Raw genomic sequence first — 23,669 nt, 5'->3', positions numbered from 1 at the left:
GGGACAGGAACATTTATCCACTGGTCCTTAAAAAAGCAGATCTTGAAGCTACAGTTCCACCTTAAAATACCTTGAATCCAAATTCATGCAATAAACAACTGCTTAGCAAATAAATAGGATGTATAAAAGTTCCTGCCTCCTCCTGTTTCCTCTAAGATTAAGTCCCAATTGTGGGCAAAACATGTCACATGGAGAATTTTAGGTGGTCATTCGTTTTGACTTTTCATGTCACTCGGGGGGGGGAAACTGTACTTTTAATTAAAATTTGCCCCGCAGTATTTGCTCCTTTTGATTTTTGCCCTTGCATTTGGAAGTTATGCATTCTTAGTAGATGGGTGACAGGGAGGATTTTTGCATAATCCCAGTCATAAATGGTTTTCTTTAAAACATAATAAGTGACTGTGCACCCATAAATAAAGTAATTATGTTATAAACTCTTATGCACAATTTAACAGTAACCTTCTGGTGTTAACTGACTGTGCTGCAAAATAAATTTGCAATAATCATAATTCAAAAAGATAATGAAAAATTAAGCAGTATAAAATCAAGTCCAGTAGACACGCGCACTGTCAAAAAAAAAATATGTTCGTTTTCGTTTCGTTCGTTTTTTTTATTTTTTAGGTTATTCATTATGATCACAATTCGTACATTCGTAAAATTGTACATTAGTAAATTCGTACATTCATAAAATTGTACTTTAGTAAATTCGTGCATTCGTAAATTTAAGAATTCGAAAACAACAAAAATTTGAAGATCTGAAATAACTATAGAATTATAGATATTGTAATTTAATTTCAAATTTGGATGTTAGTAAACGGAACGAATACGAATTTATCCGAAGTTACAAATCACCTCAATTAACAAATGCCGCATCTAAACAAATGGAACGGAACAAATTAACAATAAAAAGTTATTAATATTAATTTATTACGTTCCATTTGTTTAGATATGGCACTCGTTATTTTGGAAAATAATTTGTAACTTTGGATAAATTTGTATTCGTTACATTCACTAACAGCCAAATTTGAAAGGAAATTCCAATACCTATAATTTAATAGTTAGTAATAGTTAAGTTATTATTAGTTAATTGTTATTTCAGAATTTACGAACTTATGAATTTACAAATGTACGAATGTACGAATTTTCAAATATTCGAATTTACAAATATTCGTAAAAATTTGTTAAACGGGTTTTCATTAATTCGGATATTTGTGAATTAACGAATTTGTCAAAATTCATTAAAAAACTAATTCGGTACGAAACAAAGTCCATGAACCTACTCGGGACATTAATTCTATAATAAAAACGACATATATACCAAAGAACCAAAAGGTTATAAGACGCCTCAGCGAAAAGCAATGGGAAGATTGTGTAAGCAAAAACAAAACAGGCATTCACAAGTTTCTTCATGACAATGAAAACAAATCACTGCAATTTTTATCTTAGTACAATACCTTGACTGCCTTGTTACATGAGCTCTTGTCCCAAACTGATATGCCTTCAGATTGTTTAGTGTTCCTGTTATCAACCGAACTCCAGATATGCTGCCCACTCGAAATTCTTCGATCAAATTTGTAGCTACAAAAAAATGGCATAAAATATGAATATGTAAGGGTATTGTATTATGGAGGCCATACATCGTTATTATGATGGGGTATCTGCCTGTCTTTTAACATGCTCCAACACAAAATAGTGGCCAACCTGCAGTTAACCCATCCTTTCTTTTCGAAAAGTGGAGAACCACTACATACAATATTGAGGACTTTCGGTGTTTATCTGTATGAATATATGCATCTTGGAGCATAGCCTGTGAAGTTTGAGTGAGAATTGCACTTTACAGTATAACTTAGGGGGCAGTAATGAACATTTGTAATAGCCAGAAGTGCTAAGGCACTTAATAATGTTTCTAGGGCACACAGTCCAATGCAGTCCTTGCTCAATCATTGCAAGCTATATTCTAGCTACATGCTATAAAACTGGTTTGTTTATCAGGCCCAGAATTATTTCTGCAATAAAATTGCCTCTACAACATATTACAATAACAGTATCTTAATTACTGTATATTTCTTTATACAGTTAATAAAATTACAAAGTGTTACATAGTTACACAGTTAGGTTGAAAAAAGACACAAGTCCATCTAGTTCAACCATAAAAATTATATATATATATATATATATATATATAATCCCATATACCCAATTTCATACCCACAGTTGATCCAGAGGAAGGGGAAAAAACCCCAGCAGAGTATGATCCAGTTTGCTACAGCAGGGGAAAAAAATTATTTCCTGATCCCCTGAGAGGCAATCGGATTTTCCCTGGATCAACTTTACCTATAATTGTTAGTACCCAGTTATATTATGTACATCTAGGAAAGTATCCATGCCTTTCCTAAAGCAATATACTAAGCTGGCCAGAACCACCTCTGGAGGGAGTCTATTCCACATTTTCACAGCTCTTAAGCCCCACATGGTCGGACCCTTGTCTGACCGGAATTCCGATGGCATTCCATCAGAATAAAAGAGAACATGTTCTGTATCTAAACTCTGACGGAACTCCTCGGAAATAATCCGATGGGGCATACACACGGTCAGAATTTCCGATGGAAAAAGTCCACCAGACTTTTTCCATCGGAAATTCCAATCGTGTGTACGGGGCATTACTGTGAAGAAACCTTTCCGTATTTGAAGATGAAACCGGTTTTCCTCTAGACGTAAAGAGTGCCCCCTTGTCCTCTGTGTTGACTGTAAAGTGAATAACTTAACACCAAGTTCACTATATGGACCCCTTCTATATTTGTACGTTGATGTGTCATGTGGTAATGGTCATTACCCAAACACAATGCCTGTTCTTGACTTGTCATATGCTAAAGAAATCCTGGTTTTCTTCAATACAACAATTTAAGTTTGTGTTTGTTCAACTCAGTGTAACCTTAATTCCTGGGAAAAAGTGTTTCTTAAAATAAATAACATTTTGCCAACTGAAAAAAAAAAAACTGAAATTAATATAGATACCTTCATCCTGGTAGGAAACATCAGGTGCTGAGATAATATTTTCATTATCCTTTGGTGTAGTCTGGCGGTAGTATGGAAGCCTTGTTGTAATTGTAGTAACATCTCTTGCTGCAAAATATGACTCTGTAGGAGAAGGATAAGGATCTGATTCGTCTGTTACAAGCTGAGTATCCGGATAGTAGCCAGAAAACGTAACTTCATTAGATGGAACATCTGTTGCAGTAATTAAATAATCATCTACCGAAGGGTATCTACTATGAGGACCTCTTTCATATTCTGAATAGATCTCTTCCTGGAAGTCATTGTCACCTAGTGGTAGAGAACAGAAAACATCATATAAAGGTTTGGTCCGATGTCTCCTAACTTTTAAATCTGTAAGGTGTGGAAGGAAAGAAGCATTTTATACAGTATGTTACTTATCATGGATACATTTTATCATGTTTTTTTTTTTATAAAATTTTACATATTTCCAAGGTAAAAAAAATATATATTTTATCCACAGGTTGATAGGATTGCGACATTTACAGCGACATGAACAGTAAATCATACATATTAAGTCAACATCAAGCCACTGAACATGAAGACCACCATGGCATATTATACTGGTGTGAAAAGTTCTCTCATATCATAAGGTCAATTGGTTTGTATGTAAAGAATATAAAGAAAAGGAAAATTAACAAATCAGATAAAAAATAGTCCAGGCAAAGTATGAAATAACATGTAATACAGCTGTTGGGTTTTGTGTTTGCTTATATCTTTCTGACAGCCCTTAGAGCCCCCAAAGTACCCTTTTTTTCTGTAGCACGTTATTTTTTTTCTAGCTCAGCCTTCTTAAAGGACTTTTCATAATTTGCAGAATTTTTTGGTATGTGTCTCTTTGTTAATTTCTGTATCCATTTTTATTTGCAAGAAAAATAATATACAGGCTTCATCTAGGTGGAGATCACTCCAGAGGGGAGGTGGACAGCCATGCTTTCGTAATGCAGTGTCTGGCTGCCAAGGCTGAAGGTCACAGCTGTTGTAGGAGTTAGCCTTTTCCAAGTATCCAAAGAGTAGTAATGGTCTAGGGTCAAAACAGAACCTGTAATTTTGGATCCTTGCTCCATTCAGCAGTCACTATCTGAAGTCATTAGAAACAATGCAAGGGCAGCAGTCATGCATTATAAATGGGGTTGCTGAAGGTCCACACACAACCTGGAAGAAGAGAGAGCTGGCTGCCAGGAAAATGAGGGATACGGTAAGTAAAACTGTTTTTTTAATGTTCCCAAGGGGAAAAAACAAGCATTTAACCCTTGCAGTGTGGGGTGTTCACCCCTCTCCTTCCCAGAAATTGTTGTATAGGGTTATAGCTATATCATGAATTTCAGGATTTTCCATTAAATCTAAATACAAATAAGTAGTCTAGACTTGCAAGGGAGGGCTATAGAAAGGAAGTAAATTCTCTCTCTATAGGGTGGTGTAGTTTCCACTCATCATGCATAATTTTGCATGAGACAAAGCTGTGAAGGGGCCAGACCCAAGTTAGTTTCTGGTCTCTCTTTCACCTGTCCTTAACACACAACACTGTACACAAGGTCACGTTATATAATACTAAATAATACTACTATAAACAAATTGCCATATTAAAAGCTCACTGCCAGCCGTAAATGGTTTGCCTCATCCCTGTAACTTTATACATCTGCAAGAGAGCTTGTTATTTTTAAAAAGAACAGATTTATTGGCCAAATGACCAGATGAAAATAGAAGAAAGAAAGCTTAAAAAAAGAAACTGGATGCAGCCATCACATCTAAGAATTGGTAAGCTGCAATAAAATAAATGTTTGCTTTTGGGTTTAATACCCCTTTAAACTGATGTTTATTATTTGCATATCAAAAATCATATTAAATAGTCTGACGGAACTAAGCAAATAAAAAACAAAATTTGAAATGCCACTGTGAATTACTGCACTTCACTGAAATATGCTATTACGAGTGAACCTGAGGCTTACGGGTGCCACATGCCAAGAATACTACGGTTTCTGCACATCAGCATAAATTTCCTGTTTGGCTTCCAAGGAACCATGACTAATGAAGCACTTTGCTATGCAAATTTCAACAACACCATAGCTCAGAATATAGCCCAACAACCTCAGTCTACTGTAGCACACTATTGGACATTGAGGACACGCTTTACGGAGATGGGTATATAGTGTGGTACAGATCAGACCCTTGAACATAGTATCTGTATAAAATGTTGTAGTTCAGGGCTCCAGGGGCATTTACCAGGCAAGATGAGTTGACATGTAGGCACCTGATATTGCCTAGTATATGAAACCAGTGATACTTTAAAAACAAAAACCTATGCAATCAGAAGCAAGATTGCCAGCTGGGTAGGGATCCTCATTGGGACCGAAACACAGCCAAAAGCCAATAGTTCCGTTTTCAGTCAAGATAAGTTGTCATTGCCATCTGCAACCTTTATATATTTCTATGGAGATTCCATTAGAAGGTTGATAAAGGCATTTATAAAGAACACATTAAACCATGTAGAATGTAGTGACTGCCCTTTAATAGTTTTTTAGATCAAGGATAAAAGTTTCTCTTTGTTGGCATTATAAAATAGGTATAATAACAGATCGGGCATGGAAATATCACCTATGTACCTACAAGATCTTATCTGTTTTAGTGGTTAAATGTAAACTCAGTCAAAAATGTTGCATGATGTCAATCAAACGTGATTTTCCTGAGTGGTCTGGTCATTACTTATACTCTAAACAACCTATGATTGCAGCAATTACTTTAATTGACTTTTAGCATAAGTTAATTTCTCTTATGTCATGTTACAGATTTCCTGTAGAGAGAAACACAGAGAGAGAATTCTATTTCAGGTCTTAAAAATCCAGACACATGTCACTCTGCAGGACAGGTCAGAAGGTTTCTCATACAATGAATAAGTAACCAAACTACATGTAACATGCAGGTGTATATCATTTTTTTTTCAATGTCGTGTGCAATATAAAAATATAAAGATTGGTGTTGAATTAAATCATTCTTTCAATCATGAAAAAATATAAATAGAGGGCGCTAGGCCCATACAATATAAGTAAAGTGCCGTGAATAAATATCTAGTTACCAATAAAATTGCAACATAAATAATAAAATTAAAGTCCCAACAAATTGCAGTCGGCGCTGCGCTTAAAACCACAGAAAGTGAATTCAAATGTGATCAGAATGAAAATAAAATAAAATAAAACGATGAACAAAGTCCAATAATTATTTGACAGTGATTCTGTGAAAGAAAAAATGCCACCACCGCTTCTGAATAATTTTCAATTCCACCCAAGGTGCTTTAGAAAACGAATTGCTCTTACCAGAGCTCGTTGACCCCTTTAATGAAAAAGATGGTCAACTGAGCTTATGCAGGATTGTGCCTGCACACATGTAGATATGGACAGACCGCTTTGCAGATTCAGGAACCTCGGACGGGATTGTATGCAAAAGAAGAAAAGCCAGGAAGCCCAATAGCGTGATACCGTTTAATTAAAAGTATAAAACATACATAAAAAACAGCCAAATGGCTCCTTACATTGAATGGTGCCCACCCGGCACTGAGGCTGCGGACCTGTCACCGCTCAAAGCGGTTACAATAGTGGGATTCGGTGGGGGAATGAAAGCCGCCGCTGACACACCATCCAAACGATCCTCTCCGACAATCCAGAGCACGGGGGGTACGTCACGTGACCAAGCTGCCTCCGACGTACGTTTTGTTATGTTAACGTCATCAGGGGGGCGTGCCTGGTCACTAAGCATGATGGTATATGTAGTAGGGAAAAGACGGTAATTGGTGGACGAAAACAAATTGCAAATACAGCCTCGGTGCCGTTTGTCATCCATTAAATACAACACCGTACGTAACTTACATTGGTAATACTGGATCAATAATTAGAAAGATGTACAAAATTTAGCAGTAACAAACAACATTATTTCAAGGAGTAAAAAAACGCTGAAATACATGTTAGATAAAGTGCAGATCTCACATCCCTCCGGACGTGCAAATTTCATAATAAGTGACAGAAAAGGCCAAACCAATAATAAAAATATTGGTATATGCAAATTAACTCAAAAAAAACTATTCGTGGTCACTGAAGTGACTCGTAATCTACAAAGAAAATTAAAAATCAAAATTGAAAAACAAAATATATAAAAAAATTATTATAAATGCCGGACTCAAGCAGGATATTAAGGAAAATCTCACAACCATTGGTGATGTTGCACAAATGTCACTGAATCCCTCCGGACGTGTAATGCGAGTGAATAGAAAATATTAAAATATCTAATATAATTGCACCATAAAATCAAAACAATAAGGTATGGGATCCCCCAGACCTTTAGATTGATCTCTAAAGAGATTCTGGAAGTCAGGCAAAACTAACACAGTCTCAGACAGCAATCTTGTATGATATTAACCAAATAAAACAATTAATGGATATCTTGCAATCCACAATTGTCTCTGGTAGATAAAAAAATATAAAAATAACCCAATAAGGAAGAGGGAGATGAGCTTAGGAGAATATAAAACTAAACACTCAAAAAAGAACACTCAATCGTCGGTCAGAAAACAATTGAGGTCTAGTTCCACATTAAGTCCTAATGGTTGCATGGTACGTAATTTGTGTACCCATTTCATTTCGTTCTGGGAAACACTCCGTACCATATGTGTACCTCGCCAATTCCTTTCAATTTTGTCTATGCCATAAAAAATGCATAGACTGGGATCACTTCCATGATGGCTAGCGAAATGTCTTGAGACACTGTGATTAGGGAAACTTTTTCTAATGTTTGTTAAATGTTCATTAATGCGGATCTTAAGTTGGCGAGTGGTCCGGCCAACGTACTGCAAATGGCAGGGGCATTCGAGCACGTAGGTGACATGATCAGATCCACATGTGATTTGGGGTTTGATCTTAAAGGATTCACCTGTCACATTGGAACTGAACTCTGTTTTTTTCTTCTTGTCACCAGGGTTACGTGTAGTTCTACACGCTTTACACCTTGTACAATGATGGAACCCTGATCCATCCAAAAAGGTCACCAATTTCTTTGGTGGATCAGGAACATTAGGGGCAATTTTGTTCCTGAGGCCTGGAGCCCTTTTTTTTTTCATTCAAATTTATGTTTATTTTCAATAAAAGTACATACATTTGTACTAAAACAGCAGTATACATTTCAGTAATACACAGTAAATAATAAATCCAATGCATTGCTTTACATAGAAGATGGTCTTGTCATAGAAACTGACTATCATATACAGCCATATCATATGCTATCACCATACGGTGAGAGTATAACAGATTGTAATAGTTAAAAAGAAAAGCTAGGTATAACCAATAATTTATAATTAAATAAATAAAAGGATATTTCCATATACTATATAATTCCTTAGGCTTATTGTTGTCACACAATAAAAAACCCCATGTGTGTACTGGGTCTAATTTCATGGAACTAATAAAGGACAGGATTTCTGTATAACAAAGACCTCTCTGACACCCCCACTGGGAACAGTCTGTGTCCAAGAGGTTAAGCAAACCTTTAAATCCCCCTTCCCTCCCTCCAATAATTATCACCAATACCACCCAGTCACTGTAAATATATATTTTCAAAACCCTTAACATACCTAACATCCCCAAAAATTTGGTGGAATCTTTTGATAACCCAAACATAGGCTAATACAAATGTTTATATATATCTTTTTTTTTTTCTAAACATAACACTCTGAGAATGAGAAATAACAAAGATGTTATCCTCGTGTAAAAAACAAAATTATCAAATCAAATAACAATCAATGAAAAGAAAAGAAAAAAAGAGAAGAAAAGAAAGAAAAAAAAAAAAAAAAGAAGATCAGGGGAAAGTAAAAGGAAAAAGAGATGGCAGCCTGCCTGCCAACGAACAACATCGTCCTAAGGATATAAATATCACCACAGCCTTTATGGGATAAAAGATATTCCCATAAATTTCATCCACGGTTCCCATATTTCATGGAAAAGAGTAGACATATCCAACATGGAACAGACCCTCTTTTCTTGTTCCATAATCCATGTAACCTTTTGTTTCATATACCGGATGGAGACGGTAGATTTTTTCCACGCAGCTGCAATTGTGATCCTGGCACCTGTCAGAATGTATAGGATGAGTTTTCTAGTAACCTTGGAGGTTTGGGGTAACATCCCGTGAAGTAAAGCGATAGTGGGGGATTGATGCAAATTACAGCCTGTGACACGTCTTATTATGTTGAACACCTTATTCCAGTATCCACGTATTTTGGGACATTCCCACCATATATGTACCATAGACCCCAATCCCTGACAACCTCTGAAGCAAAGGGGCGAAGTTGACGGATACATGGAAGCCAGTTTAACGGGAACTAAATACCACCTAGTATAAATTTTTACATTAGCCTCTACAAGGGATATATTCACATATCCTTTAATGGATCTAGTATAATTACTACACCAGTCAGATAAATCCCAGTTGTTATTAAGTTCCCTTTCCCAGGCCAGCATATGAGGCAATTTGGTGCAGTTATTAGCAAGCGATTGATATATGATTGAAATATTCCCCTTCCTGATCAAACCCTGATCACAATTACTTTCATAAGGTGTCAATAGTCCAGAGATCGAGCCACTATCCCATAGGCTTTGTGCATAGTCATGTAGTTGAGATAATCTTAATTTTTCTGAGACAGGAAGACCTAGCTTGTCAATGAAGTGTTGTTCAGGAAGTGGACCCGAGCGCGAAAAAAAACGGCCTATACGATACAACCCTTTGTCATGCCACCATTTGAACGAATCTACTTCAATTTTAGAAACAAAGAGTGGGTCTAGAAAAATACTCGATAAAGGTCTGCCTTTAGAAATTAGAGAGGGATTGTTTTTAAGTGAATCCCATAAAACAAAGGTTTGAGAAAGAGTCGGAGATAAAATAGAAGGCCTATTCTTGGTAGGACTCCACATTAACTCCTCTATCGTTAGATTCGGGGTCGCCTGCTCTTCTATATCTAACCAGTCAGGGCGTTCATGTTTAAGAAAAGTTTCCGATAACTGTGCCAATCTTGCTGATTGATAGTACCATAATAAGTTGGGTACCCCCAGACCCCCCTGTTCAGGCAAGTTATAGAGAGTGCGGGATGGAAGGCGTGGACCCTTATTGTTCCAAATAAACTTGATAATCTTTCCTTGAAAGGATTTTAGATGACTTTTAATTATCGGTATGGGTAATGATCTAAAAAGATACAAAAGCCTAGGGAGAAGAGTCATCTTAACCGAGTTAATTCTACCAATCCAACCTATATTCTGAGTCCCCCAATCTCTCAAATCTTTCTCAAGTTTTCTATACATAGGTGGATAATTGGCCAAATACAAGTTTTGGATGTTGGGAGTCAAATAGATACCTAGGTATTTGATATAAGAGGTGTCCCATTTGAATCCATAATTTTCCTTTAGTAGAGAAACCGTGGATTCAGAAAGAGAAACATTGAGGGCCCTAGACTTGGCCATATTCACAGTTAGACCTGAAACTATAGAAAATGTGTCTAAAAGAGAATATAATTCCGGTAGGGATGTATCTGGAGCGGTCAAAAACAGTAAAAGGTCATCTGCAAACAAGGCACATTTATGTTCCGTTTTGGCACATCTAACTCCTCTGATGTTTGTGTTCTCACGAATAGCTATAGCCAAGGATTCCATAACTATTGCAAACACCAGGGGAGACAGAGGACAACCCTGCCTAGTACCCCTATGAATCTCAATAGGTTCCGAAAAGATACCCTGAAAGCGTATATTAGCTTTAGGATGAGAGTAAAGTGCAGATAAGATTCCAAGAAATTTCGTGCCAAACCCCCAACGTTTCATCACTTCTAACATGAATGGCCATGATACTGAGTCAAATGCTTTCTGTAGATCAATAGAAAGAAGCATTCCCCTTTGATTAGTATCACCAGTCCAACCCGAGTTCAAAATGGAGATCAGATCCACAGCCCTCCTAACCTGATCAGGACCTTGCCTTCCAGCGATGAAGCCTACTTGATCTTTACTAACATACTGGCCAATGAAAGAGGACATTCTATTGGCCATTACCTTAGTGAGTATCTTAAGATCGTTGTTAATGAGGGATATAGGTCTATAGTTTTCCACCAGGCTATGGTCTTTTTCTGGCTTTGGGATAACCGAAATATAAGCTAAATTAAGTTGCCTGTCTATGGGAACTCCACCGGTCATGTGGTTGAAGAATTTAACCATGTAGGGTGTTAAAATGCTCGAATATGTTTTATAATAAGCACTTGAAAACCCATCAGGGCCCGGGGCTTTATCTAATTTTAGGTTTTTAATTACTAACAATACTTCTTCAGCTGATATGGGAGACTCCATCATTTCTCTATGAACTTCAGTCAATTGAGGTAGAATCAAATTGTCTAGAAAATCATCCATTCCCTCTGAAGAAGAATCATCAGTGGATGCATAAAGCTTAGAAAAAAAATCATGAAAGGCCTCCATTATCTTCCTAGGATTCAGGGTAAGAGAACCATCAGTCATCCTTATTTTAGGGAGAGACCGCGATTGAAATCTGGGTGAGAGTTTATGAGCTAGCATCGGGCCTATTTTATCTTTAAATTTATAGAAATTAGCTCCAGTCCATTTCATATCTTCCCCAGCTTTGGTGGTAAGTACCAAGTTTAGGGCAGATCTAGCTGCATCAAGTGCCTGAGTAGGAAAGTTAAGAGGATCAGATTTATGTTTTTTACGTAGCTCTATATAGTTGTTTTCCAGCTTCCTTATGTCTATGTTTCTTTGTTTCTTGAGGCCAGCGGCCACTTGTATAATTTTGCCTCTGATAGAAGCCTTGTGGGCAGCCCACAGAGTTTCAGGGGACACATCTTCTGTATCATTATGCTTAAAGTATTCTAGAAGAGATCGCTCAATATCCTTCATTAGGACAGGGTCCTTCAAAATAGACTTATTTAGTGTCCAATGAGACACTTTAGGAGAAGTGTCCTCTCTCCTCAGTGACAATAGAACCATCGAGTGATCTGACCAAGAAACATCAACTATATGAGACTTAATGGCAGCTGGGACGTGATGGTTAGAGATTAATATATGATCTATACGCGAATAAGAGTGGTGAGGGTTAGAATAGTGAGTATAGTCCTTAATTTTGGGGTTCATCTCCCTCCAGATGTCAGTTAATCTAGACTGATGTAGAATGCGTGCTACTTGTAGACTAAGTTTAGTCGGTCTGACGATTCCCTTGACAGAAGGTTTGGACTTATCCAATCCCGTGTCGAAAGCTAGGTTAGAGTCTCCACCCATAAGAATGATCCCCTCCATGAATGGTCGGAGGGTATCAAGCATCTGTGAGAAAAACTTTTTCTGACCTCTGTTAGGAGCATAATAAGAGATAAATGTGTATAGTCTGCCATCAAGGGTACCTTGTAACAATAGAAACCTACCTTCCGGATCTCCAAATTCTTTAGTCAGGTTAAAATTACAATACCTAGAAAACAAAATGGCCACACCCTTAGTTTTGTTTTCTGCTTTAGCTAGGTAAAACAATGGAAAGTGGGCATGCATAAAGGAAGGGTTGTATCGTTTAGGAAAGTGGGTTTCTTGAAGGAAAACCACATCCACACGGAGAGACTTGTATACTTGAAAGGCTTTGCGCCTCTTAACAGGAGAATTCAACCCCTGAGTGTTGTGAGTAACAACACTAAGGGGTTTAGATACATCATTCGATCCAGCCATAAGTCTTTTCTACATCTATGAACATGCGGGACCGTACAGATATCATCAATAGTCTCGCAAATACGAACAATGGCAGGCAGGCTGAAGAAACGAAGAGAGTATGAAGAAGAAAGAAAAAGAAGTGAAAAGGAGAGATAAAAAGAGAAAAATAAAAAAACATATGGCACAATAAACTATTAGATCGTGCAAGGTCAATTCGTGACCCAGAATGGGGGAAGAGAATGATTCTCCTTCCCTCATTCAAACAATACATTTTTGTATAGTCCCAGAAAAGGACTATATTCTTACCCATTGGGTCGACAAAGTGTCGACACAAGAGGTAAGTTGAGGTTCAATACCTCACCGTCGTCAGTTGCCGACAGATTAAACATTACACCTTAAAACAAGTTTAAGATAAAAGGCAAGTGAATCATAGGATGGCCCAAAAACAGTAGGAGAATAATCTAAAGAAAAACGGCATTAAACTAGACATGTAAACCCGGAATCTTCTTTGTTTTTAAAAAGCATCCGGGATAAAAATTCATCTGAATTAAAGATTAAGAGATACTTCCTGGATAAGTCTATTCAATATCAGGGTGCTTGGTCCCCTCCAATTTTCCTGTACTTGACCTTGTTCCAAGGATTTTGAGTCGGACTAGTAGGTGTGTTCCTCTTGGCAGATGGAAGTTGAGGCGGATTAGTGTCCATGACAGGATCAAGAGATATAATTTTCAGATCATACAGAAGTCGTTCACCTTCTTGGAAATTATGTATTATATGGTTTCTACCATTATAATTGAATTTTAAGGCGAAGGGGAAAGCCCATTTATACTTGATGTTTTTGTTGATGAGGGCAGACAATAACGGTTTCATTGCTCTTCTTTTCTGAATGGTATATGGTGAAATGTCAGAAAATATTTGTATATTAGTACCTTGGTATTGAAGATTCTCCTGTTGTCTGGACCGTTTCATAATGTCTTCTTTGGTGGAGAAATAATGAGGCTTGACCACCACATCTCTGGGCAAACCATCTCTTCTCATTGGACCTAATGATCTATGAGCCCTATCAATTTCCAATTTTATATCAGGTGCAGATGGAAGGAGGATTCTCATAATGTCTCGTATTGCTGAATGAACGTCCATAATGGACTCAGGAAGACCCCTAACCCTGAAGTTTTCTCTTCTTGACCTGTTTTCCAAATCGTCAATCTTAGCTTGAGCAGCCTCCAGTTGTTCTTGTAGGAAATGGATATGATCATCATGTTGTTCAGTTTTAGAGACGTTAGTGTCCAATTTATGCTCAACTGAGTCTATCCTGTTGCCAAGACATTGGAAGTCTGCCCTAATATCTTTAGTAATTTTCTCAGCCGTGTGAGCTAAACCCCTTTCCAGCATTTCAGAGATCCTGTTATAGAGATCAGCAACATTGAAAGAAACTTCTGGAGCAGTTTCAACGTTAGTAGTTACTTGTATAGGGTCATGTGATGGAGAAACCATAGGAATCCCATGATCAGCCATTATAGGTGTTATACCCTCCCTTACTACAGATGAAAATAAAGCTGAAGATGTAGTAGAACTTAAGGTAGGAGGTGATGAGGAGGGTGTCACATGAGACGAGAAATGTTCAGTAAACTTAGGATCCACCACATGTACCTGAGGACTTGTATGAGGAGGGGTGTCCATATCAAAAAGACTCTCCTTGATAATTGAGTTCTTATTTTTTTTGCCCTGTTTCCCCTTCATATAAAATAAGTGTTATAGTGAATTCTTATCAGCAGGGGTAGAGTTGTTCTATATCGTAAAATCAACAGTTCACTCCTATATCAGCTCCTATAGGCATAACAGTCTTATAACCACCATCTTACAGTGGGTATTGCTTATGTGAACTGACCAGGCCCAGATTTGAGCCTTTACAGTAAGTATTGTGAAAAGATCAGCATCATAAAAATGTCTCAAATTACGTATCATGCAGGTGTCATATTAGTGGATAGGTCTGCAGCTTTCTTCGACTAACATCGGACGGTGAGTAGGAACCCCTCAGTAAGTTTCCATTGCAGAAATAATCATAGGATAATCCGATATTGTATAACACAGGCCCTGGGGACCGTATCGAGTTGGTAACCAATCTCTGACTACTGTGATTAGTCTATTATTGCAGTCAGGTATCCAGTGTACAAAAAATTACCTCAGTGTAGAGAAGGAATAAATATAATAAAAATTCCAAATAGTGTGATATAATGGATTATTTAGGTTGCAAGATGTTACGGTGAACTGGGGATAAAATCCATCTACACTCTATCAGATCCTCGCAGTAGTTTTGCAGGATAATGGTCACAAGTCACCACACACTGAGTTTTAGTCACTGAGGTGGATTATAAGAGAAAAGTGTTTAATTTCAGCAGTTTTCGCCTCAGAAAAGCAGTTACACTTTTTTTTTTTGAAATCTGTGGTAATATACTTGTAGGCCACAAGATGGCGGCGTTGCCTCCGCAGTTTAAATATATATCAAGTCTGTGTTAATAAACTTGCAGGCCACAAGATGGCGGTGTCACCTCCGCAGTTGAATTGCTTATGAATTCTGTGGTAATATACTTACAGTCTACAAGATGGCGGTGTCACCTCAGCAGTTTAGTTATAAAATCTTTCCAAGGTATTTCATCCAGTTCTGAGGTGATAATTTGACACCCCACAGGGTGTAAGGATCACTGTGTATACCTATACCTCTGTTAATATTATTAGTATGAATCCTTGTAGAATTCCGTTGTATGTCAGTGAATTTCCTATTTATCTGGTAAAAATCAAGGTCTCTGCTAGCCTTAGAACAATATGTTTGAATATTAGTCTCCCACATCCACGGTGTTGTAGATAGTATATTAATGACCTATATATGGCTCAGGGTTACCTTATTCTGAAGGCTAGTCTTTTATATGCAGATTTAATGAGGGAAAATTTTCAATTGCTGTAATATCTACCTCACTTTGAGTGTCCTGTGTCGGTATACTGGTAGGCCACAAGATGGCAACGTTACCTCAGCATCAGTAATACCATCTGCGTCATAGGGCCTCCTACTATGCAAACGAGTCCTTCCTCCAGTTTCAAGATGGGGTGTGTGATCCGGATATCACCCGCAGAGTGGAGGGCATCAGGTAAGGGTTTCACTACGATCGGATCGTCAGCAATCCCTATTCCACCCGACCGTGTCTACTTAGGCCATATTATGGTGATAGTGCACCCGTGAGGTAAAAGGCCTCGGTGTCTGTCACTATAGCGGGTAGCTCCTCCGCTGAAGAACGGGTATTCTCCCAGTGGCGCCCGCTCTATGAGTCAGGCAGTCTGGTATAACGTGGATGGGGGTTCTTTCTTGTTTCCCTTCTCCCTTTCTTCCTCTTCTTTTTTTTTTTACCGCTCCGCCGATCCGTCCAAAATTGAGCTCGGTGATGTCCGAGGCTTTGTAGGCCTCAAAATGGCCGCTGTGATCCTATGAGGGATCAGGCCTCTTCATGTACCAGAGAGCTGGCGAATCATCCGGATCTCCCAAAAAGGAACGATGCGGCCTATGGAGAGTCCCGGGTACCGGATTCTAAGTTTGGGGCAAATAGAATCCTGATTCGGTACCGGATGGCTATCGATTCGTTTAGGACAGGCAGAGCTCCCTCAGAACACGTCCAGCGCCATCGACGTCCAGGCCACGCCCCGCCTGGAGCCCTTTTATAGATGAACTTAGGCACCTTTGGGATGGATGTGATCAGGTCTTTGTCCTTCCTCAAAATATGCCAATGGCGTTTAAACACAGTTTCTACTTGTCGATATTGCCTGTGGAACCCAGTAATAAAAGGTACTTCATTTTTATACTCTTTTCTAGGTTTGGGGACCAACAGGGATTGTCTATCAAGAACTGCCACTTGGTTGTAAGCTTGATTTAGAGTGGCTTCAGAGTAACCTTTTTCTAAAAATCTAGTGGTTAGTATATTGGCCTGAGTCTCAAAATCTTCATTATTATCACAGTTCCGTTTTAACCTCATAAATTGACCTTTCGGGACTGCTCCTATCCAGGAGGGATGGTGGCAGCTATGAGTGGGTACAAACCCATTCCGGTCCGTGGATTTAAAATAGGTAAGCGTTTGAAATTTCGAGTCATTCTTTTTAATGGTAAGATCCAAATAGTTTACCAAAGTTTTACTGGTTTCAGCTACAAAAGTGAGGCCATAATCATTTAGATTCATTTGGGCTATAAATGTCTCAAGAGATTCCTCAGAACCTTCCCAAAAAAGGATGATATCGTCGATGTAGCGTTTATAGAATCGCAAGGATTCTGGTCGGTTCGAAAAAATTGTCTCATGTTCCCACTTATTCAAAACAATATTCGCGACACTTGGAGCATATCTAGCTCCCATTGCTACACCGCCCACCTGATTAAAAAATTGATTATTGGCCCAAAAGTAATTATTTTTCATAGCTAATTCAAGTCCCCTTATCAGGTAATTTATTTGTACCTTTTTTAGCTTAGAAAATGTACTTAAAGCCCATCGAAGGGCTATTAAAGCATCAATATGTTTGATATTTGTATATAGGGATTCAATATCCACCGTTGCCATGATGGTGTTTTGGGTGGCTGGCAGAGTTTGAAGTGCCACTATCAGATCCCTACTGTCTTTTAAATAAGATGGACTTGCTGAAACCAGTGGTTTAAAAAAACCATCAAGGTACTCTCCTAACCGGGAAAAGAGAGAACCTATTCCGCTAATTATCGGTCGACCAGGAGGGTTAACCTTGTTTTTGTGGATCTTAGGTAGAGTATATAAGACTGGAATTTTGGGTGCATGTAAAACAATATAATCAGCCTCTTTCGGGTTTAAGATACCTCTTTCGAGTCCCTCATTAACCCAAACAATGAGCAGATTTTTAAGCTTAAGCGTGGGATCACTCCCAAGAGGCTGGTAAGTATTGCTATCATCGAGTTGATTTTTCATTTCTTGATAATAGTACTCTTTAGTGAGAATCACAAGGCCTCCGCCTTTATCGGCCGGTCTAACCACTATATTTCTATTAGTTTCTAAAGTTTTAATAGCTTCCCGAAAATGTTGGCGGATTTAGATGGAAGGACTTCCATATCACGAATATCATCCTGGACTAAGGTACGAAAAACCTCAATATAGTGATTGGAACCATGACGGGGATTGAATACCGATTGATTCCTCAATCCACTATGTATAAATTTGTCCGGTTTTGTTGGTCCAGGTACCTGTGTATTTCCTGCAAAATGTTTTTTTATGTTGAGTTTCCTAATGTGTTTCTCTATATCAATAAAGACCTTGAATTTGTTAATGTCCTTATTAGGTGCAAACTTAAGGCCCTGTTGTAGAACCTCCAATTCTGAATTGGAGAATTCTACTCCAGCCAAATTAAAGATACCCTCAGTTATTCCAACCTTTTTCTTTTTCTCTCTTCCTCGTCGTCCTCTCTTTCTAAATACTCTGGATGATGGACGGGTGATTTTGGGGGGATACGGTATGTATCTTTCCAAACGTTTAAAGTTTAAAACGGAACTGTGATAATAATGAAGATTTTGAGACTCAGGCCAATATACTAACCACTAGATTTTTAGAAAAAGGTTACTCTGAAGCCACTCTAAATCAAGCTTACAACCAAGTGGCAGTTCTTGATAGACAATCCCTGTTGGTCCCCAAACCTAGAAAAGAGTATAAAAATGAAGTACCTTTTATTACTGGGTTCCACAGGCAATATCGACAAGTAGAAACTGTGTTTAAACACCATTGGCATATTTTGAGGAAGGACAAAGACCTGATCACATCCATCCCAAAGGTGCCTAAGTTCATCTATAAAAGGGCTCCAGGCCTCAGGAACAAAATTGCCCCTAATGTTCCTGATCCACCAAAGAAATTGGTGACCTTTTTGGATGGATCAGGGTTCCATCATTGTACAAGGTGTAAAGCGTGTAGAACTACACGTAACCCTGGTGACAAGAAGAAAAAAACAGAGTTCAGTTCCAATGTGACAGGTGAATCCTTTAAGATCAAACCCCTAATCACATGTGGATCTGATCATGTCACCTACGTGCTCGAATGCCCCTGCCATTTGCAGTACGTTGGCCGGACCACTCGCCAACTTAAGATCCGCATTAATGAACATTTAACAAACATTAGAAAAAGTTTCCCTAATCACAGTGTCTCAAGACATTTCGCTAGCCATCATGGAAGTGATCCCAGTCTATGCATTTTTTATGGCATAGACAAAATTGAAAGGAATTGGCAAGGTACACATATGGTATGGAGTGTTTCCCAGAACGAAATGAAATGGGTACACAAATTACGTACCATGCAACCATTAGGACTTAATGTGGAACTAGACCTCAATTGTTTTCTGACCGACGATTGAGTGTTCTTTTTTGAGTGTTTAGTTTTATATTCTCCTAAGCTCATCTCCCTCTTCCTTATTGGGTTATTTTTATATTTTTTTATCTACCAGAGACAATTGTGGATTGCAAGATATCCATTAATTGTTTTATTTGGTTAATATCATACAAGATTGCTGTCTGAGACTGTGTTAGTTTTGCCTGACTTCCAGAATCTCTTTAGAGATCAATCTAAAGGTCTGGGGGATCCCATACCTTATTGTTTTGATTTTATGGTGCAATTATATTAGATATTTTAATATTTTCTATTCACTCACATTACACGTCCGGAGGGATTCAGTGACATTTGTGCAACATCACCAATGGTTGTGAGATTTTCCTTAATATCCTGCTTGAGTCCGGCATTTATAATAATTGTTTTATATATTTTGTTTTTCAATTTTGATTTTTAATTTTCTTTGTAGATTACGAGTCACTTCAGTGACCACGAATAGTTTTTTTTTTAGTTAATTTGCATATACCAATATTTTTATTATTGGTTTGGCCTTTTCTGTCACTTATTATGAAATTTGCACGTCCGGAGGGATGTGAGATCTGCACTTTATCTAACATGTATTTCAGCGTTTTTTTACTCCTTGAAATAATGTTGTTTGTTACTGCTAAATTTTGTACATCTTTCTAATTATTGATCCAGTATTACCAATGTAAGTTACGTACGGTGTTGTATTTAATGGATGACAAACGGCACCGAGGCTGTATTTGCAATTTGTTTTCGTCCACCAATTACCGTCTTTTCCCTACTACATATACCATCATGCTTAGTGACCAGGCACGCCCCCCTGATGACGTTAACATAACAAAACGTACGTCGGAGGCAGCTTGGTCACGTGACGTACCCCCCGTGCTCTGGATTGTCGGAGAGGATCGTTTGGATGGTGTGTCAGCGGCGGCTTTCATTCCCCCACCGAATCCCACTATTGTAACCGCTTTGAGCGGTGACAGGTCCGCAGCCTCAGTGCCGGGTGGGCACCATTCAATGTAAGGAGCCATTTGGCTGTTTTTTATGTATGTTTTATACTTTTAATTAAACGGTATCACGCTATTGGGCTTCCTGGCTTTTCTTCATTTGCATACAATCCCGTCCGAGGTTCCTGAATCTGCAAAGCGGTCTGTCCATATCTACATGTGTGCAGGCACAATCCTGCATAAGCTCAGTTGACCATCTTTTTCATTAAAGGGGTCAACGAGCTCTGGTAAGAGCAATTCGTTTTCTAAAGCACCTTGGGTGGAATTGAAAATTATTCAGAAGCGGTGGTGGCATTTTTTCTTTCACAGAATCACTGTCAAATAATTATTGGACTTTGTTCATCGTTTTATTTTATTTTATTTTCATTCTGATCACATTTGAATTCACTTTGTGTGGTTTTAAGCGCAGCGCCGACTGCAATTTGTTGGGACTTTAATTGTATTATTTATGTTGCAATTTTATTGGTAACTAGATATTTATTCACGGCACTTTACTTATATTGTATGGGCCTAGCGCCCTCTATTTATATTTTTTCATGTTCACACAAATTTTGTGTTTTTGAGGAGCAGCTTATAACACTATATATACATATATTTAAATTTTATATTTTTATATTTTTATATCTTTTATTTTTTTGATTAGGCGCGGAATTTCACCATACACATTCTTTCAATCATGACATTGAACATTTCTACCCAAAGATGAATGTAAACTCTAACATAATGTTAGATGGGATTGGGATTAGGTGCCTTAATTTATGGGTGATTCTATTAGTTCTTGGACAAATTATAAATTATAATCTAACATAATGTCTTTTCCTATTTTCAATTCTATGTTGTACGAGTGCTGCTTATCTCCCACAACCTGTCTTTCTGATCTATATGCATACGCTCCAGTAATGGCTGCATAGCATTTCAAAGATGAGGGTTCACTTCAGTGACAACAATGGATCAAGCCTGCATATTGTGCATTGAAATGGCCACTTCTTCATTGGAAGCATGTGTGACAGATGACAATGCAGAAGACTAACTGGGATAAGGAGGAAGATCACTATCACTTTCTAACAAGAAATGCCTTCATGGTTGGATCACCAGATATTATTTCAATTAAAGCTGCAGTTTAAAATAGCTTAATAATCTCATGACTTTGTATCCGTTTATTCCGGAACTGCTGTATTTTCTTATTCTTTATTAGTCTTATCTGGTCTTAAAATACCCATTTCTCCTAGAGGAAATATGCTCCCTGAGCTCCTACGTAGATAAGTTACGTTGACCATACATTAAAGGAGAAGTATAGCCAAAGCTATTTTAAAATAGAGAGCAGAGCTGTGGGGGGGGGGGGGGGCATCAGGCCCACTCACTACAGGCTGCTTGCAGAAAACTACAGGAGAGGGTGGAGACAAGACCAGTCGGCCTGCACAAGGAGAGAGAGAAACGGTGACTGGTCTTTATTACAGGAAGCTCCTGCACAAAGGCAGAGTTTCATGCTGGATTACTGCACAGATCTGGAGGAAATACACAAAGCACACCAGGATGAAAGTAAGAATATCCATATTTAAACGCCGCGCAAACTGTTGGCGCTATATAAAACCTGTATAATAGTAATAAAAGAAAACATTTTTACAATATATTTTCTTATCCCAGAGCTCAGCTTTAAATTATATAGTTGCCTGTACACATCACCTCAATTATGACATGATGACTGTTGGCATTACAAACATTTATTTCCTACATATTTACATAGCATTAAAGTAAAGTAAATATTATAATACTGTATATAATAGTTCATTTAGATGTAAAACATGCTCTTCTTTAAATGTAGTTTATGCCCAAATTCATTCTTGGATCAATATATACCTTCTTAGTTTTCAATGATAACATTAAAATAAATTACCTGAATGGTCTCCTGAACCCTCCTGTCCATGAATCTGAATGAATTGTACACTGAGCAATGAACCCACAAGCAGCCATGTTACACTATACTTCAGATTGTCATATGTATCCTGGAATAAAAAAATAAACACATATTAGAAAGTAAGAACAACTTCATATTTTATAAATACATTGCCAATACCCAGACTCAACAGATGAATTCTGCCAGGAAGTCAATGATCACCTTAACTGATATTTCTAGAAGAATGATTCACTCTGATTCATCAGATTTCTGCTGATCTGGATAGAGCTTTCAACTATAGGAAAGCGGCTGGAGCCGGATCATATTTGATATCCCAATACAGTTTTTACTTGCGTTGGTGAAGAAACTTTTTACTGTACTGTAAATGTTGGGTGAATATTTTCATTTTTATTAATAGACAATTTTGCCCTATGAAAGTCTCCTTTTTCTTTCTCCTTCTTTGATGTTTAGAGGAGTTGGGTTTGGTTTGATACATTGCGGAGGTGCTGTACTGAGAAGGTATCCTGAAGATCCTGATGATATCTCTAGATTTGAGTGTGTATGTTTTTTTTGTTTTTCTATATATACCAGCAATTCCATCTGGTGAGTGTTTTTTGAGCATTTAGTGGTGGACACTGTCGATTGGTGGTGGAGCACATGAAAGAGCTAATCATAAGAATAATGCATTGATAAAACACTGGATTTTGTTCTGTTCAACACTAATCTTCTTATGAAGCACTTTTGATCATATTTGTTTTAATTGAATTGATGGGACTGATATTACATTATTGAATTTTTGCACATAATGTTTGAAGAAGCACATTCCAAATTATGTTTTATTTTTTTATATTTAAAGGGGTTGTAAACCCTCACGGTTTTTCACCTGAATGCATTCTATGTATTTGCAACCCTACTAAACATTATATACTTTCCAAACGCAGGCACCCTAAAGAATATAATTGAGGTAGTTCCATTTGTTTGTGTTACACGATATTAGAGCAGCAGTTAATGAAACGTAAAATTTGAGTCAAAAATATACAAAATTTATTTTTAGGGCAAGCAAATGCAAAAAATGTTGTTTTTCAAAAATATAAATTTTTATTTTTAATTTTTTTTATCAATTTACAAAAGGCAGAGAGAGTGAACAGAAATCAAATCAATATTTGTTGTGGCTACCCTTTGGCTTCAAACCAGCATCAATTCCTACACTTGCACAAAGTCAGGGATTTCAAAGGATTATGCCGCATACACACTATCTTTTTTCGGGTTGTAAAAAGCAAAGTTTTTCAGGCTCTAGAAAAAACAATGTTTTTTTCAACTTGATCATTAAAACGGCCTTGCCTACACACAATCGTGAAAAAAAGCGCGGTGACATACAACACATACGACGGCACTATAAAGGGAAAGTTCCATTCGGATGGCACCACCCTTTGGGCTGCTTTAGCCGATTGCGTGTTAGTAAAAGACGATTTGCGCTTTTCTGTCTGTTACAGGGTGATGAATGTGCTTACTCCATTACGAACGGTAGTTTTACCAGAACGAGCGGTCCCGTCTCATAACTTGCTTCTGAGCATGCGTGGATTTTTCACATCGTTAAAGCCCACACACA

The 23,669-nt window shown here is 37.8% G+C and overlaps 1 protein-coding gene across 1 annotated transcript in view; it reads right to left on the bottom strand.

Moving 5' to 3' along the window:
* Positions 1 to 23,669, bottom strand: part of LOC120940694 (collagen alpha-1(IX) chain-like) — a 145,588-nt gene that overhangs the window by 82,517 nt on the left and 39,402 nt on the right. The window contains exons 2-4 of the mRNA XM_040353686.1: positions 22,061 to 22,169; positions 3,016 to 3,324; positions 1,455 to 1,578 (exon numbers count right to left, since the gene is read on the bottom strand). Of these exons, the coding sequence (XP_040209620.1) occupies positions 1,455 to 1,578; positions 3,016 to 3,324; positions 22,061 to 22,169 (542 nt within the window). The remainder of the gene's footprint in view (positions 1 to 1,454; positions 1,579 to 3,015; positions 3,325 to 22,060; positions 22,170 to 23,669) is intronic.

The sequence above is a fragment of the Rana temporaria genome, chromosome 5, assembly GCF_905171775.1.
Source record: "Rana temporaria chromosome 5, aRanTem1.1, whole genome shotgun sequence".
Lineage (NCBI taxonomy): Eukaryota > Metazoa > Chordata > Amphibia > Anura > Ranidae > Rana > Rana temporaria.
The sequence above is the reverse complement of the archived record's forward strand: the minus strand, read 5'-3'. Positions and strand labels throughout refer to the sequence as shown.